The 18,802-nt window shown below is 37.9% G+C and overlaps 1 protein-coding gene across 1 annotated transcript; it reads left to right on the top strand.

Annotated features, from left to right (window-relative positions):
- The first annotated feature begins 179 nt into the window (after window positions 1-179).
- On the top strand, window positions 180-10,152 carry THAP2 (THAP domain containing 2). The gene is made up of 3 exons (XM_036298653.1): window positions 180-797; window positions 8,226-8,421; window positions 9,298-10,152. Exons 1-3 carry the CDS (start codon window positions 727-729, stop codon window positions 9,685-9,687), a joined length of 657 nt encoding a protein of 218 aa, XP_036154546.1. The 5' UTR covers window positions 180-726; the 3' UTR covers window positions 9,688-10,152.
- The last annotated feature ends 8,650 nt before the right edge of the window (window positions 10,153-18,802 follow it).

Here is an 18,802-nt window from a genome sequence, read left to right as displayed (position 1 = left end):
CAACTTCCCGGCACCCCAGCTCTCTCTCTCGCCGGACCGTCACAACAGTTCCCTACCCTAGCGCCCCCTTGCTCCTCCGCGAATGGAGCTCTTCCGCCTCGCGAGAAAGGGGCTTGGAAAGTGGCCCACGACGTCACTTCCGACGGAAGGCCGGAAACCAGGCTCTCAGTTCCCGCGATAACGACGAAGACCACGCTATTCTCAGTGGGACTTGTAGTTTTTTTCCTTTCCTGTTTTAGGGGCTGTCCTTCCAGTCTACAACTCACACCCACCTCGGACTGGATTGGGATATCTGGGTGCGTGTTGGAATGGGCGGGTTTGTTCTTAATCTCGGCCTCGAGAGTGTATCATAGAAGTAGGGGGTGGGGAGGTGGATGGTACCCCCCCCCCTTTTTTTTTCTTCTCCAAGGACAGGTCCTAAAGAGACGCAGTAGTCCCTCTCCCCTTTGGGGGCCAGGGAGGGGACCGGGTTGTGTCCGCCATGTTGGTGAAGGCAAAGGAAGGCGACTGGCGCTGCGGGACTGACGGCTCTGCGGGCTCAAGTCGGCCATATTCATAAAGAGGGAAGGTGGCTCCCTACCCCCGACGCACACACATCCGCACCCCTGCTGCCCATCCCGCCCCGCGATTCTGCTCGGCGGGCCTGTCCCCTGCCTCGCTGGCCCCGCGTAGCCGTCAGCGCCTCAGGACAGGCTCACGACGGCGCCGAATGAGGGGGGAAGGGACATGCCGACCAATTGCGCCGCGGCGGGCTGTGCCACTACCTACAACAAGCACATTAACATCAGCTTCCACAGGTAACCTGGGCGGGGAGCGGGGGTGAGAGCCGTTAGATTGAATATTGCTTGTGTCGAAGGAACACGAGGATTCTGCGAATTCTGATCCCTTCACTGTCTAGTCCAGGGGGTAGCAGGGAAGCATTGTGTTTTCCCTTTGTGTGTTGCTCAGATCTGCCCAGTATTTCTCCCCTTGGGGAAGATGTACTTGCTTTATAAAAGAAATCCAAGTTCTGTATGGTGATTACTCCTTATAAAAGTGACAGCCGGATACCTTCATTTTCTACTCTTTTACTCCTGTGTATTAGACTGGACTTGACATTAATGACTCTGTAAGAAATCTTCCTGTTCAAGCCGGCAATCACCTTAAAGCAGAGGTTCTCAACCTGTGGGTCGCGACCCCTTTGGGGGTCGAACGACCCTTTCACAGGGTCGCCTAAGACCATCAGAAAACACATATATAATTACATTGTTTTTGTGATTAATCACTATGTTTTAATTATGTTCAATTTGTAACAATGAAAATGCATCCTGCATATCAGATATTTACGATTCATAACAGTAGCAAAATTACAGCAATGAAGTAGCAACGAAAATAATTTTATGGTTGGGGGTCACCACAACATGAGGAACTGTATTAAAGGGTTGCGGCATTAGGAAGGTTGAGAACCACTGCCTTAAAGCCTACTGTGTTCCCATTAAAATCAGGAAAGTCTTACTAGCTGAATTGACATGAGCATTTAGATTTTTTCTGATAGTCCCATACAGTAACTCTGCAGAGGAGTTGAGTCATCATTGATGATAATCATGGAATTAAGCTATATTAATGAAAGTGCAAAAGATATGCTTTCTATTCTTACTAGCAGTAATAAAAAGAACCTAGGTGTTCTTCCTTCTTTGCTGGAAGAGCAATGAAAATTCTTTTTTTTTTAATGTATTTTTATTGATTTCAGAGAGAGAGAGAAAGAGAAACATCAACGATGAGAGAGAACATTGATCGGCTGCCTCCTGCACACCCCCTACTGTGGATCAAGCCTGTGCCCTTAACCGGAATCGAACCCAGGACCCTTCAGTCCACAGGCTGACGCTCTATCCACTGAGCCAAACCAGATAGGGCCAATGAAAATTCTTTAGTTCTCTCAAATCAGAACTCTTGAAAGCACTTTGAACACTACATGAAATACAGTAAATAAATGTTTACCTTCTCTGCAAGTGCCTGCCATGTGACTGAAGAAAAGAAGCATTAAAAAAGTTAAGTGTAAACAGTTCTGATTTTATATACCTCACAACTTAATACATTCATAGGATGTAGAAAATTATATTCTTGACCTTTTCCCTACCTCATGATGACTAAATGTACCCCCTTATTAAAAGTTGCCACTTTAAAAAAAATCTTTGTGATGTTTCTGTTTTCAACTACTTCATCAAATTATTGTTTTGTTCATCTATCAAATGTGTACCAAGTTCTTATTTGCCTGACATCATGCGAGAGATCCAGAAAATTCTTACATTCTTGAAGTTTAGAGTATAATAAAAAACAAAGACAAATATAATTGCAGTTAGGTGCCACAGAAAAGACCTTCAGGGAGAACTAAGTTAGCCTTGTAAAGTCAAAGTAACACTTCTCAAAGGATGTGAAATTTCAAATGAGACAAAATGGTGACATAGTCTGGTGTGCCCCTTTCAGGATTTTCTGTTTTACCCATTAGTACTTGAGAAGCCAGGGAACGTTGTAAAAGAGTGGCATGGTTAAATGTGCGTATTAAAAAGGCCTCTGGCTGAAGTACGGAGAATAGCGTTATTGAAAGTGCCGGCTGAGCATCATCGAGAGAGAAATTCAGTGAGAAAGAAGCTTGTTTAAAGAGTGTTCACTTACCCACTGTTTCTTTCACAAGGAAATCTACACGACAGTGTCAACTGAACTACGCAGTGTACTTGTTTGCTGGCACAGCCAGCACTAGAATAGGAGAGGTGAGAGTTGAGAGAGAAAAAACAGGAGCCTGCCTTAAAATAAGGGTGAGTCCACCCAGAGGGCCTAGACTAGAGTAGTACTGACAGTAAGGATGGAAAGAAGTGGACAGATTTGAGAAATATTTGAGGAGAAACTATTGTATTTGTTTTGGAAGATGAGAGATAGGGAAGAGTCTAGGAGGACCAATAATATTGAATGTTTAAGAGAGACACAGTGATATAGTAGCATGCATACTTCCTTTCCATGTTTGACTATTTGCTTATGAAATTAACATTTTCATGTGTAACCCAAAAATGTAGGTCATAAAATAACAAAAGTAAAAATAAAGTAAAAATACATTTCTATTTTATAAACAAACAACATGAACTAACTCCTCTCCTCAGACATTGGTAGACTTCTTTATTCCCATATACAACTTATGTTGCCTGAACTTAACTATCTTCATTTTTCTTATCTCTTAGCCCACTCTGGACTAGGTCTCACGAATAATTTTCTGAAGCTGCTCTTGCTAACATGAGTTGTCACTCCTGTATTTCTTTTTCTTGGAATGTGATCATTTCCTCCTTGAAATACTCTCTACTTTTGAATTATATAACACTAATTTTGTGGTTTTCACTTCTGTAGTCTATCTCTCCTACCAGCCCCTCTCTTTGTAAAAAAATTTCAACTGTTGCTGTGGTCTCAGTTAACATTTACATGTTGATGCTTCTCAAATTATCTCCAGTCCAAATCTCATTGAATTCTGGACCTATAGGCCAAGTGTCTCAGTATTCTCCTGGCCTCTCCAGTTCCTCAGATTTTTATCAAAACTATACTAAAGAATTTGCCCTTCCTTCAGACCTACTCCTATTCCCACATGCCTTTTCTCAGTAAATGAAAACATCATCTACCCAGAAATCGGAAGGTCATCCTTCCTTAACTTCCTACCATTCCCTTTTGACTCGATTACAACAGCCTCTTAACTGGTTCACTGCTTCCATTCATGTACTCCTAACTTCTGTAATCAGTGATGTGTTGCTAAATGTTTAACAACAGAATCTCCAAGGAAGGGGAAAGCCCTGATTCATAGTATTTGCCCTAATTCTGTAATATAAATACTCCCTACATTATCTGGTTTCAAACTACCAACCTGACATCACTAATCATAAAGTTGGGAAGGAATGTGCAGTACCACACTATTCTATATAGCCTTTATACCATATAGATATAACAGACATATATAGTTTTAAGAATAAGATAATGCCCCCAGCTGGTGTGGCTCAGTCGGTTGAGCATCATCCCATGCACTGGGAGGTCGCCAGTTCAATTCCTGATGAGAGCACGTGCCTCCGTTCCCAGTAGGGGACATGCAGGAGGTAGCCAATTGGTGGTTCTCTCTCACTGATGTTCTCCCTCTCCCTCTCCTTCTGAAATCAGTAAAAACATGTTTTTAAAAATCAGCTCTAAATCGTGACTTATAATGGCTTGCCAATGCCATTTTGGATAAAGTTCAAAATTACTCTTTAACTTAGAAAGTTCTCTTGCATCATTTCATGTCATTACTCTTCACTGTTCCCACCCTAATTCCTCTAGCTAATTCCTACTATCCTAAAGCCTCTTGACTAGATTATCTCTTCCTGCTTTATGGTTCCATTCAACCTTGTACTTAACCTTTTTTAGAACACCCATGACATTTGTAATTACTTTTATAGTAACAAATAACATTTATCTAGTATTTACCATAAACTGTCTCATTTAACCCCTAAAACCACACTAGATACCATTAAAATGGTACCTTATAGGTGATAAAAACTAAAGACTAAAAAGGTTGCATAACTTGCCTAAAGTTACCTAGCTGTTATGTAAAGTAACCAGGATTGACAACCTGATTTGACTTGAGAGACAACAGTTCTCGGCCATTCTTTTCTGTTGCATCAAGTTGTTCAATTCTCTGTCCTCCCCATTACAGTGTGCCCTTAGTAGAAGGTAGATACCGTAAAAGTAGGTCAGTTTTATTTACCACTTGGGACAGTTCCTAGGGCAGTGCTTGGAATATATGAGCATTCAGCCATTTATTAAAGACCCAAGCCAAATAGCATTGCTTAAAATACTGAGTGATTTTTTTCCAAACATCTAATGTTTCGGAAAGCCTACTTTTATTATGGTGTAGACAAACATATATCCATCTGTTGCCACCCTGTTATTTTTTAAATACTTAGAGGACAATTTCTTATAAATTCAACTATGGGCTATCTCTACTCCCCTTTGAACATACTAAGAAAAATCCAAACAACACATGCAAAATATGATTATGGAAAAATTAAATATAAAATTGTTGATTAGCCCAGCCAGCATGACTCAGTGGTTGAGTGTCGACCTATGAAACAGGAGGTCACAATTCGATTCCCAGTCAGGGCACATGCCCAGGTCGCAGGCTCAACCCCAGTGTGAGGTGTTCAGGAAGCAATGATTCTCTCTCATCATTGATGTTTCTATCTTTCCCTCTCCCTTCCTCTCTGAAATCAATAAAATACATATATAAAAAGTAAGTAAAATTGTTGATTATTATTCTATTTAAACACAGATAACTAAATAAAGATTATTTAGTAATGCTAAGCTAGCCCCATTAGTTCATTTTTCATTGATTCACTCAGAAAAGCTCACTGAGTGCTTACTTAATATGATAAAGTAGTAAAGAACAGTTCTAACCAGGAAAAACATGATACAGTGGTGGAGATAGAAAAGCAAGCAATTAGAATACAGTGGTGTTAATTCTTTATCATATAGAAACATCTAACCTCATCTTCTGATCATGAAAAACTTCTTTAGGAAGATGAGATTCCTAATTGAGTCTTAAAAGAAGGAAATAAAATTTGGTTACGGTTCAGTTGGAGGTACTGATTGCATAATTAGGGAGCTCGTTTTAAAAAACTAAAGAAAAAAGGTTAAATATCTGAAAGACAGCCTTCATATTTCTGAAGAGTCTTATACAAATGATAATCCAATAATAGTACTTAGTTTATAAGTTCTGCATCTTTATTGAGGCCCCCAACAAGAAGAAATTCATAAGTTTAGTGTTTATAAACCAAAGCTTGATTTTTTTAGCTTAGGGCACAGGAAATATTTCCAAACCATTACATATTGGAACAGATCTTTGAAATGAGAATACATTTTATTAAAAGGTGAGGGGTAAACAGTAGATAAATAATCAGGGATTTCTAATTAAATAGAAAAAAACTTAAATTTGTGAAAACGTGAACTACAGAGTGACAAACAAATGCTAATAATATCTTCAGGTCGGGATATGTTTGGAGTTGAGGGGACAGGGACAAGAGACTGGAAGGTATTTACCAGTAAATCTGGGCTTTCATCTCTTTGTGCCCCTCACTGCTGGTCATTTAAGCAAACTGGATATCTGATAATAGCCAAAGCTGTTACCTAGTGAAGCTTCAGTTGGGGAGCCACATGATCTTCTAACGTGAATGATTCTTTTTAAACACTACTCAGTTCATTAGGTTATCAAACTAAAGAAGAGTTGAACTCAAAGTTGTTACATGTGAATGTTGATGGTTATGTTTCCAATCAGTCAACACAGTTACCACTAATTTTGACAGTCCCTTATATTTTTCTCTTCCTTAACTGGGTACACATTAGTATATTTTATATTTGAAATAAATATGAAAGGAAAAACATTCCTGCTGGGCTTGTCAGCAACATTTTACTTTTTGTAATAATTATGATTTCTACTGTATTACGTAGCTTAAGAGTTCATTTTTTTTAAAAAATATAGGCTGTTTACGTGGAAGTAATACAGTGCATTCTTAATTTACATATTCTGTCTCATTTTAATTAAGCAAATTTTTGTTAAGTCCTTATTCAAGGCAACTGTACTACGTGTTAAAGAGATTAAGACCTAGCCAGCCTTGCTTAGTGAGTAGAGGATAGGCCCCCGGGGTCCTGAGCACCAAAGGGTCTCTGGTTGGATTCCCAGTCAAGGGCACATACCTGAGTTGCAGGTTTGATCCCTGGCCCCAGTCAGAGTGCATTCTGGAGGCAACCAATCAATGTGTCTCACATGGATGTTTCTCTCTCTCTCTCTTTCTCTCCCCCATTCTCTTTCCTCCCTCCCTTCCATTCTCTCTCAATGGGGCCAGTTGGTGTGGCTCAGTGGTTGAGCATCAATCCATGAACCTGGATGTCAGAATTTGAATCCTGGTCAGGGCACATGCCCAGGTGTGGGCTCTATTCCCAGTAGGGGGGCGTGCAGTAGGCAAGCAATCGATGATTCTCATCGATGTTTCTAACTCTCCCTTTCCCTGTCTCTAAAGTCAATAAAAACACTTTAAAAATCAATGGAAAAAATACCCTTGGGTGAGGATTAACAAAATAAACAAAAAAGATAGAGGTAAAAAGATACGGTGATTCCTGTCCTCAAGAAACTTATAATCTACTTTTATTTCAAATAAAAACAGTATGGTGTCATAATGAAGGAACACAGAGGAATACCAGAATCTATCTAGGCTTTCCTTGATAAAATTTAATCTGTAGATGATTTATCTTCTTTAAAATATATTTTTATTGATTTCAGAGAGGAAGGGGAAGAGAGGGATAGAAACATCAATGATGAGAGGGAATCATTGATCAGCTGCCTCCCTGCACACCCCCTACTGGGGATTGAGCCTGCAACCTGGGCATTAATTTGATTTATCTTGACCATGAACTAATATATAAGCAGCAGATCTGAGCAATGTAGAGTTACTCCTGCTTATACAGCTCTACATAAGCTTGATCTAGTTTAGTCATTTTATTTTTATTTTTTTACAGAGAGAGGAAAAGGGGGGCGGGGGTATATTGATTTGTTGTTCCACTTGTTTATGCATTCATTGGTTGATTCTTGTGCCCTGACTGGAGATGGAACCAGCAACCTTGGTGTATTGGGACGATGCTCTAACCAACAGAGAACTACCCAGCCAGGGCCTAGATTACTGTAGTCTTGTTTATTTTTATTGCCCAGGTTAAGGACTGGAGTAGGAAGAAAGATCTCTTTTTTAAACCCTGAAAAATAAGACCACTCAAGTCCGTTTTTTATTAATTTTTTACAACTTATAAAAATTAGCATGAATTGGTTTCTGTGCCAATGTCTGGATATTGGAAATGTAACATGTTCTATGTTAATTGAAGACACTTTAAAATATGTTTTTATTGGTTTTAGGGAGAGGGATTTAGAGATGGAAACATCAGTGAGAGAGAAACATTAATCAACTGCCTCCTGCTCATCCCCTACTGGGGATCGAGCCCTCAACATGGGCATGTGCCCTGACCGGGAATCAAACCGGGGACCTCTTAGTTCGTGGGTCAACACTCAGCCACTGAGCAACACCGACTAGGCTGAAGACACTTTAAATCATCACCACTTAAAATTTGTTTTAACCATTTAGGTGCAACCAGAACTGTGATAGTTGGAATTTGAGGGGTTTTTTGTTTTTTGTTTTTCTAAGGTTTCCTTTGGATCCTAAAAGAAGAAAAGAATGGGTTCGCCTGGTTAGGCGCAAAAATTTTGTGCCAGGAAAACACACTTTTCTTTGTTCAAAGCACTTTGAAGCCTCCTGTTTTGACCTAACAGGACAAACTCGACGACTTAAAATGGATGCTGTTCCAACCATTTTTGATTTTTGTACCCATATAAAGTCTATGGTAGGTAATGACATATTCAAGCTAGATATAATATAGGCCTGATGGGAGTAGCATTAAGAATGCTAAAAGAGGCGGGTGGGGTGAAGGGGACTGAATATATATGGTAAAGGGAGAAGATTTGACTTTGGGTGGTGGGCACAGTGCAATATACAGATCTTGTAACATAGAATCCCACACCTGAAACCTATATGGTCATATTAACCAATGTCACCCCAATAGATTTAATAATAATTTTTTAAAAGAGTGCTAGAGGAGATGATTCATGATAGAGATACATAGGATGTAGAATTAATACGACTTGATGACTAATTGAATGAAAGTAATAAAGGAAAAAGGTTCCTCAGGTTTCTGATTTGGGCAAAAATTTCTGCCCGCATTTTAAGTCCTTGAGTGGAAGCTATAACTGAATAATGAATAAGTACTAAATCTATTCAGGGGCTTGATACTTGGGAATATATTTTTATTAAGTAGGATCCAAGGTCTGAAATATTAATTGAGCAAATAATATTTACCTACAAAAGAGATCAAATCAGTATCACATAAATGTCTACATTATTTGGCCTTAGACAATTACAAAAGATATTTAAAGTCTCCATAAAATCATAATTTGGAAGGACCTTGGAAGTCCAGTGTCTATTTCCAAACCAATGTTAGTATCTCTCTGTAGAGGGAAAACAAAAAAAAATAGGTGGCTGGAGTTAATTCAATCACTTGAGAAATTTGAATCTATGATTACATGAGATGGATTGGCGATGTTTGCTATCTTTTAAAATCAGTTTTTAAAAGAGCAATTTAAATACTGTTATTTAAACTGGACAAAATTTATTTGTGATATTGCATAACTTATGTACAACCCTCTAATATTATTTGGCACAGAAACTCAAGTCACGGAATCTTCTGAAGAAAAGTAACAGTTGTACTCCAACCGGACCTTCTAATTTAAAATCAAACATTAATAGTCAACAAGTGCTACTTGAACACAGTTATGCCTTTAGGAATCCTATGGAGGCAAAAAAGAGGATAATTAAACTGGAAAAAGAAATAGCAAGTTTAAGAAGGAAAATGAAAACTTGCCTACAAAAAGAACGCAGAGCAACTCGAAGATGGATCAAAGCCACTTGCTTGGTGAAGAATCTAGAAGCAAATAACATATTACCTAAAGGCACATCTGAACACATTTTACCAACTGCCTTAAGCAGTCTTCCTTTGGAGGATTTCAAGATTCTTGAACAAGACCAACAAGATAAAACATTACCAATTCTCTAAATATAAACCAGATCAAGAGTGCTTTTATTTAAGATTAGCCTGCACACAAAAAGAAAAAAAAAAGATTAGCTTGCATCGATCTTGATGCCCATCATTTATTCTATTCAAAGGTAAAGATATTTAAGGAAATAATGCCAAAATTGGGTATTTAATAAAGTTTTACTTGAAGTAACGTTCTTACTGTATAACTTATGAAGACTTGATTACAAAAATAGAAAACTTTATGAAACTTATTTGAAAAAGCATGGAAGTGCCTTACATGCGAATTGCATACATTAAAAATTTGCTAGGAAGTTTTGCAAGATGTGTTTTTGCCTTTTTAAACAACTTTTGAAGAACAGTCTATTACAAGTAATGTGTTTAATTTATATTAGAAAAAATTGTTTTTGTGTACCAAAGTTGAGACATTACATTCTAAGTAAGGTAAGTAGGAGTTAACCAATATTAAATATGACTTTAAAACTGCTGGGGTTTGTATTAAATTATTACTGACACTGTGATTTGGAAACTTTACAGAAAAAAAGCCTAAGGTGCAGGGCAAGTTCTTTTATTTAAACTTTCTATATCTTTTTAACAGTAAACGTGAGCTAATCATAATCTCCCTCATAAGAATATTATCTTTTAAAATGGATTGTAAAATATTTTGAAAATATTTTAAATATGAAGTACCCTGAGTCATTCAAGCTAGTAAGGACTCAAGTACCTCAGACTAGTAAAAACTGGTAGCTGGTTATATTAACCTTCTAAGAAAATATGTTGTGAAAAAATGCAGAGAGCAGGATCTAACTTTTACCTTTAACAAAAAGATAACTGTATACTACTCTTTTACTAAAAAAATAAATTTTTTTTTAATTTCAAAATTGATGCATTAGTAAGCAAATATGCTACCAGTTCCCTGTTAGAAAACTCCCTCTGCCTTCATGTATGTTGATACCAAAACTTTTAAGCTTTCCCTTCCCCCCATAAACTTACAGTAGAATTTAATCATAAAACAGTACTTACAATATTATATCTTTACAACTTATAACTTAAAATGGAATCTGTTTTTCTTACACATCAGCTTGCTTTTTATTTCCTTTCTTAGTAAGGGTAGAATAGAACAACCATACTGCATAAGGGAAATAAAATGTACTTCTCTACAAAAACACGTGTCTGTGAATAAAGCTATGCAAGTGCTAATTATTTTACAAAATAGAATATCAGAACTATTCTTATAGTCGCCACTTGAACAATTAAAGAGTTTGCCTTACTTCACCAGATAAATGTTTAATAAGAACACTTTCCTTCAAATAGTTTTGATCAAATCCAGCAAAAATTTACTAATGTATCATGATGTATCATGAAGTTATTTAATCCTGATTCAAGCTTTCTGACACCACCATATAAAAGTAACATACACCTAATCGTAAATTGCTATAAATCTTTCCTATAAAGTAAATGCTACTTGATGATTTAAAAAAAAAACACAAAAAACAAACACTTCCCCCGCCCCCCAACTGTTTAGATTGCTGGGTTGTTGTTCTTTTTATTTTATTGATGGGTGTGAGAGAGAGAGAGCCATCGATTTGTTGTTTCACTTACTTATGCATTCATTGGTTGATTCTTATATGTGCTCTGACCAGGGATTGAACCCGCAACCTTGGTGTATCGGGACGACACTCGAACCAACTGAGCTACCCGGCCAGAGCTTAGACTGCTGTTTTGCTTGGATCCTAGCAGCAGTCTTTTTATATTATTGACACCCTCTTTTAATAAGGAATGCCTCCCAAGCAACTAGATTTCACAAAGGCAAGGGTAGGAAAGTCTGTTTTAATTGTAAGGCACTTACAACAAATATTTATGAAAATCCTTTTGTGTACACAGGGTGGGGCAAAAGTAGGTTCACAGTTGTGAGTACATGAAGCAGAGTTTGTTCTTATTTATTGTATTATTTTCCATATGAACAACTATAAACCTACTTTTGCTCCACCCCGTATTGTAAACCTTGTTAGTCATTTTATCATGAATATTAGATTTAGCTCCATTTTGTTGGTTTTTTCTAATATGGCTTCAAATTATCTTTTTACCAATACCTAGTCCAGGGGTCCTCAAACTACAGCCCGCGGGCCACATGCAAATACAAATATTGTATTTGTTCCTGTTTTGTTTTTTTACTTCAAAATAAGATGTGCAGTGTGCATAGGAATTTGTTCATAGTTTTTTTTAAACTATAGTCCAGCCATCCAGCGGTCTGAGGGACAGTGAACTGGCCCCCTGTTTAAAAAGTTTGAGGACCCCTGACCTAGTCAATAATCATAAGCAAACACTTATTGACCATATCTACTTTATACCTCAAAGTAAGTTAGATAATCATTTAAACATAAACTATGCTTTCCAAATACAGATTCTTATATAGTTCACCACCTCTCCCCAATACAAACACTAATGTACACTAACTTGCTATCTTAATATAACATTTTAAAAATCACAAAAATAGACCATTATGAAATACAACAACCTTTCAGCAATCTCCATTATTATTTGAGACCACTAAATAAACTACCACTGAGTAATTTTAAAGTGAAAAATTTTTGGTGTTTTCCCTATGTAATTTTCATGTTACTGTCCTGATAACATGTTCCAAACTCTCTGCATCAGATTCTTTCATTAACACACATCTGTCTACCTTAAAAATAGCCTTATTCATAGAATAAAATCTAAAAAGAAACTTAAAATTCTGTTTTTAGTTTAATGATAAACTTATCACTTTGACCATATATTATAAACTAATCAGAATTATACTAGCTCTTTTTCCTCTGCTGGACACAACACATATCCTCTGTTCATTCATTCTATGTATACTTGGGCACTAACCTCTACAAAGAACCAGCCAAGCCTGGCAGGTATGGCTCAGAAGTTGAACCTCAATCTATGAACCAGGAGGTCATGGTTCGATTTCCGGTCAAGGCACATGCCCGGGTTGTGGTTTTGATCCCCACTGTGGGGCGTGCAGGAGGCATCTGATCAATTATTCTCTCATCATTGATGTTTCTACCTCTCCCTCTTCCTTCCTCTCTGAAATCAATAAAAATAAAAATATATTTTAAAAAAAAGAACCAGCCAAAGGCTATAGTAACTCGATATAAAGATGAAGCGAGCCTGTCCAGTGTGGCTCGGCTGGCTGAGTGTCCTTCCTTGCACCACAAAGTCACTAATTTGATTCCCAGCCAGGGCACATGCCCAGTTTGCAGGCTTGATCCCCAGTGGTGGTGTGCAGGAATCAGTCAGTCCGTCCCATCGATGCGTCTCTCTCTCCCTCTCCTCCCTCCAAAAACAAATCAATAAAAACATTTTAAAATAAGTAAAATGCTTTAAAAAAATTAGATGAATCTGACTCAACTTTTTACCCTTAAGTTGCTCAGTCTCCTGAGAGAAAAAAAAATATTATACAATATGATAAATGCTATAAAGGACATATGTGTGAAGTACTTTGGTAAATTGTGTTGAATTGGAATTTAATGAAAATATAAACTTCAGACCTTCTTATGAAACTAGAGGCCCGATGCACGAAATTCGTGCAAGGGGCTCGGCCCTCGCAGCCCCAGCTGCCTTGGATGGCCTGCGTAGCCCTGGCCGGCCCTCACCACCCCAGCTTCGTCCAGAAGGTCATCTGGAAGGACGTCTGGAAGGTCGTCTGGCTGTTCAGTCTAATTAGCATATTAGTTCTTTATTATATAGGATACTTTTCTTTTGAAACAGAGATTTCTTATGACTTAACCAAAGGAAGTAAAAGTACACTAACGTTGACCTGAATTACATAGTGTTTTTTTAATGAGTTGTAAGATATTTTTCCCTTTAAAATGAACACTGAACAAATTTGTTGTTAATGGTATCTTTGTTAACAGGAAATATAACTAAATAAAATACTACATCAAAGCCAAGGAGTTTATTTGAGGCTTTTAAAAAATAACAAACCCTACTAACTCAGATCTTTAAAAATATTTTAGCTCAGAGTCTTAAAGTTAACAAAGCACTATGGCACCCACTGGTTCTCTTGGTTGTTCTTTACAAATATTCTGTATTATAGGTGGTATCACTCCAACTTACAGCTGAAGAAACCTGTGTTGATGTAACTTATTTATTCATTCAGACATTTACAGTATGCCAACTGGCACAAGGGATAGAATGTCAGTAATGTAGGAGGTTCTAGATTGAACATTGGTCTTCAGCCTTCAAGTCTTCCATTCACCCACCACATTATAACCCTCTGTTAAATATGTAAATCATGTTATTAAAAGAAAAAGTCATGTCCAAAAAAACTAATATAAAATATTTTATATATATATATTGTAAAAGTAGTCTATGAAGTCATCATTGATCTTTTCTAGGTAGACTTTTTAATGTTGATATTTCATTTCTCAATGTTAGAATACGGGTAAACTTTAATTTTGGTATAATATATAGAAAATGGTTCAATTTTATGCCAGAATATGGGTTTCTTTTGGTATTTAGATAGCTTGGAAACTTTCTAAAATTAATGATTTTATAATTTATATTTTAAAATTATATATTGTATTCACACAGAAATTGTATTCTGAGTATGTTGATATTAAAACCTTTTTTCCAAGGACATTAGTATCATGCCTATTATTTCCAAAAAATGTACATGAACATTTCAGTGGAAGTCCTTCCTCTCTAAGTTGACCCTCTGAGATACTTCTGTAGAAGTTCTTCTCCCTAAATTGAAGCAAACTGTAAATAAAAATATGTAAAGCCTGGAAGAGGAATGTTCATTATCATTTTTGTTACTTATATCTAAACATCCATTATAGTCTATTTGCACTGTTTTAAATACTGGTTATGTAATCTAAATCAGATATATTAAAAATTCTGTCTACCCTGACAATAATTTGAGGCTAACAAAATGATTGCTTTGTAGATACAATTATCAAAGCATTATTCTAATAAAAAGGGATATAAGATGTGATTTTTCTTAATTTTTGTCTGATTAAAATATTACTTAATACTTTAATTTAAAACATACTATCTTTTTTTTTTTTTTTTAAACATACTATCTTAACATTCACTAAGAGACATTGAGCAAACTAGAAAGAACTATACAGACATGATCCCTGTCCTCAAGGTTACTGGGGAAAAAATACTCCATTTGTTTATTCCTGCCCTCACTGTTCCATACCCTCTTCCTAATGCCCTTTTAGAATGAGTTGACTCTAATTCAACATATCAGTCCTCAATTTACTGCCTAGGCCTCAATTGTGCTCAATAACTTTTTAAAAAAATCTTTGTGTTTAATGTCAAGAAAGTAGACATATGCCTATCTCTCAGATTGTCAGTGTAATTATTTAGATAATACTTCAAACTTTAACTCTTCCATTTTCTTCAACTTCCTATTTTTCATGTTCTTCTTAACCATCAAACCTTTACAGATTGCCTTTCACTTAGTTTGGTAACAACAAACTCCTTATCATCCTTCAAGCCTTAGCTCAAACACTCGCTCTCTGACACCTTCAACATAGATTTTTAACCTTTTTCATCTCATGGCACACATTCATTACTAAAATTCTGCGGCACACCAAAAATACATATTTTTTGGTCAATCTGACACACACAAAAAAGGTATAATTTTTACTTATTCACAGCAGATGGCTGTTGTGTTGGCTGTAGTCATCTTTTTTTTTTTTTTTAATTTGACAGTCTAACGGAAAAATAGTCAGGTATTGTATGTTTTAAAATTCTTGCAGCACACCAGTTGAAAATCACTGCTTTAACATTCTGAAGTGACATAGCTGCTTTACTCCTTGAATCCTGTTTTATACATAAGGATAAAGTTGGATAATGTAATTGTCTACATATTTACTTTTATCTTCTACTAGAGGCCCGGTGCACAGATTTGTGCACCAGTAGGGTCTCTCAGCCTGGCTTGCTGGAATCGGGCCAAAACCAGCTCTCTGGTATCTCCCGAGGGGTCCCAAATTGCGAGAGGGCAGGTCTCAGGGGTACACACCCGAGAATCGGGCTCCCTCCTCTGTGGTTCCGCAGCTGCCAAGTTACCGCAGCTTGGCAGCTCCTGCATTGAGCATCTGCCCCCTGGTGGTCAGTGCGTGTCATAGTTACTGGATGGTTAGTCAGTTGGACATTCACTTAGGCTTTTATGTATATACAGTAGGTCCTCGGGTTAAGTTGGAGATCCGTTCCTACGGCACAAAATAACACAATTTTTGCCGTAAGTCAGAACCCACCTACATAAGCACCTACGTCACTCACATGGAGCACATACATAGCAGTAATGAAGTGAAACAGTAAAATAAACTTAAAAGATAATTCCTGAACTTTACTTATGGTAAATAAATAATAATAAAAAACATAAAGCACATATGTACATACATTGAAATGATGGAATTTTTTTATTTTATAAATAAACTAGAGGCCCGGTGCACAAATATTTGTGCACTTGGGGGGGATCCCTCAGCCCAGCCTGTGCCCTCTCACAGTCTGGGACCCCTTAGGGGATGACCACCTGCTGGCTTAGGCCCACTCCACGGGGGATTGGGCCTAAGCTGGCAATCAGACATCCCTCTGGCAGCCCAGGAGCCCTTGGGGGATGTCCACTTGCCAGCAGGGAGCAGGCCTAAGCTGCAGTCTGACATCCTTAGTGCTGCTACATCCACCACCGCCGCTGTACTGGCAGCCATCAGCCTGGCTTGTGGCTGAGCAGAGCTCCCCTGTGGGAGCTCACTGACCACCAGGGAGCAGCTCCTGCATTGAGCGTCTGCCCCCTGGTGGTCAGTGTGTGTCATAGTGACCAGTCATTCCCAGTCTTTCTGCTGTTAGGGTCAGTTTGCATATTACCCTTTTATTATATAGAACTAGAGGCCCGGTGTATGAAATTCATGCACGGGTGGGGGGGGTCCCTCAGACGGACCTGCACCCTCTCCAATTCGGGAGCCCTCAGGGGATGTCCTACTGACGGCTTGGGCCTGCTCCCTGTGGTTCTCTGCTCTCTGTGGGGCTTGCCTGCTCCACACCATGGCGACGGCCAAGCAGGCCCTGCTGGGTGCTGCCTGCAGGCCGTGCTTGCCTGCTGGGCTCACGTTGCCAGGGTGACGCCGCTAGCATCCTGCCCTGGCCGCTACGGGCACTGCCATCTTTGTCACGGAGTGATGGGGTGACAGTTAATTTGCATATTATTCTTTTATTAGATAGGATGGGAGATGCTGATGTAACCATGAAATGATGTACGTCGAGTCCCATATAACCTGAGGACTATCTGTAGATGTTCCTTCAAGGCAGTGTATGTAGATGTTTTGTTTTTTTCTTTTTGGGTCTAACATATATATTGGGCACTCAAATACTAGATTTCAGAAAATCTAAACCACTCCTTTGGTTTAGATTCAAAGGAATTGCACATAGAATCCATTGATACTCTCCCGGCAATGGTAAGTGCTTTTTGCTATCGGGATAACTGTTATAATTGGTGTTAAGTACCAAATGTCTATCCCAGAAAAATCCAAACTTGTTTATGTCAAAGAATAAACAAATATTTATATTGTAACATTTAAAGGTTATTAATGCAATAATGAACTTTAAGTCTGTTGCTCTGATTGGAAATTCTCAAACTCATGTTTTCTGAGGGAAAAGAATGAATCTGGTAAAAAAGAATTAACTCTGTTGGAAAGATTTAAACAAAGATGTTCAATTTTCTTAACTTCTCAGAGCCTTTAACAATGCATCTCACAGTCCTATGAGTATACAAAATATCTCCACTTTAAATTTGATCACAGGTATTGGGTGGGGAGTGGAGGTAGAGGGTAGCACACCTACTAATAGCTTGAGGAATATAGTTTAAGAAATGCTTAACAAGAAATTCTCTGGCCCTAACTGGTTTGGCTCAGTGGATAGAGTATCGGTCTGTGGACTGAAGGGTCCTAGGTTCGATTTGGGTCAAGGGCATGAACCTTGGTTGCAGGCACATCCCCAGTAGGGGGTGTGCAGGAGGTGGCTGATCAATGTTTCCCTCTCATTGATGTTTCTAACTATCATTGATGTTTCTAACTCTCTATCCCTCTCCCTTCCTCTCTGTAAAAAATCAATAAAATATATTTTTTTAAAAAAGAAATTCTCTGTTGCTAGAAAATGGCTTTTAAAGTAAATAATAAAAGACTGTTGAAATTTTAAAGATTGTTAAAGTCTATAAAAATCATCAGCCTGTAAAATCATAGGTTTTTTTATTTTTATTTTTTTATTATTTTTTTTAAATCACTCTGTAGGTTACTATGCATTGTCAAACCCATTTTATTTATTTATTTATTTATTTATTTTAATATATTTTATTGATTTTTTACAGAGAGGAAGGGAGAGGGATAGAGAGTTAGTCACATCGATGAGAGAGAAACATCGATCAGCTGCCTCCTGCACACTCTCCATTGGGGATGTGCCCGCAACCAAGGTACATGTCCTTGACCGGAATCGAACCCGGGACCCTTGAGTCCGCAGGCCGATGCTCTATCCACTGAGCCAAACTGGTTAGGGCAAATCATAGGTTCTTTTAAACAAATTTATTGTTGACACTATTACAAATGTTCCCCATTTCCCCCCCTTTACTCACCTCCACGCAGAACCCTTCCCCTCCCTCTGGCCATCGCTACAAAATCATGGTTGTTGTTGTTGTTATTTTTAAAAAAGAATAGTATATCTTAACTTCACTAATCCCCCCCAAACTATTTCAGCCTTAAGCTAAAAATAACTTATTTATGGAGAACAGCAATTATTGGAGACTGAGAAAAAAATGAAGTGAAATATTCATTTGAAGGGTCAGCCATTGGCACTATTATTTATTATTTAATATGCAATTTTAGCCAGACAGTCATGAGAAAGAGAAAATCATCCCTGACATCCAGGAACTAGGCTGACAGTGTTGTTAGGAGAGTCCTGGCACAGGTAGCCCATGATTTTCTGTTTGACATAAAAAACCTCAGAACACCAAATTCAGACAATGTTACCCTGTGATTGTGATTAAGTGTGGGGCAGAGGGGAGAAGCAAGACTGGCTTATAATTTTGTCTAAGAAGATACAAGGTCAATATGCTAAACCAGAAAGATACTAGCTTTTACTATTA

This window comes from Myotis myotis, unplaced genomic scaffold, assembly GCF_014108235.1.
Source record: "Myotis myotis isolate mMyoMyo1 unplaced genomic scaffold, mMyoMyo1.p scaffold_m19_p_3, whole genome shotgun sequence".
Classification (NCBI taxonomy): Eukaryota; Metazoa; Chordata; class Mammalia; order Chiroptera; family Vespertilionidae; genus Myotis; species Myotis myotis.
This window is presented reverse-complemented; position numbering and strand designations above follow the sequence as displayed.

Bases quoted from the DNA above. Each gene is read 5' to 3' on its own strand.
- THAP2 (XM_036298653.1), top strand. From the start codon at position 727: ATGCCGACCAATTGCGCCGCGGCGGGCTGTGCCACTACCTACAACAAG. The intron at 798-8,225 runs GTAACCTGGGCG...TGTTTTTCTAAG, and splicing joins ATTAACATCAGCTTCCACAG to GTTTCCTTTGGATCCTAAAA. The intron at 8,422-9,297 runs GTAGGTAATGAC...TATTTGGCACAG, and splicing joins GTACCCATATAAAGTCTATG to AAACTCAAGTCACGGAATCT.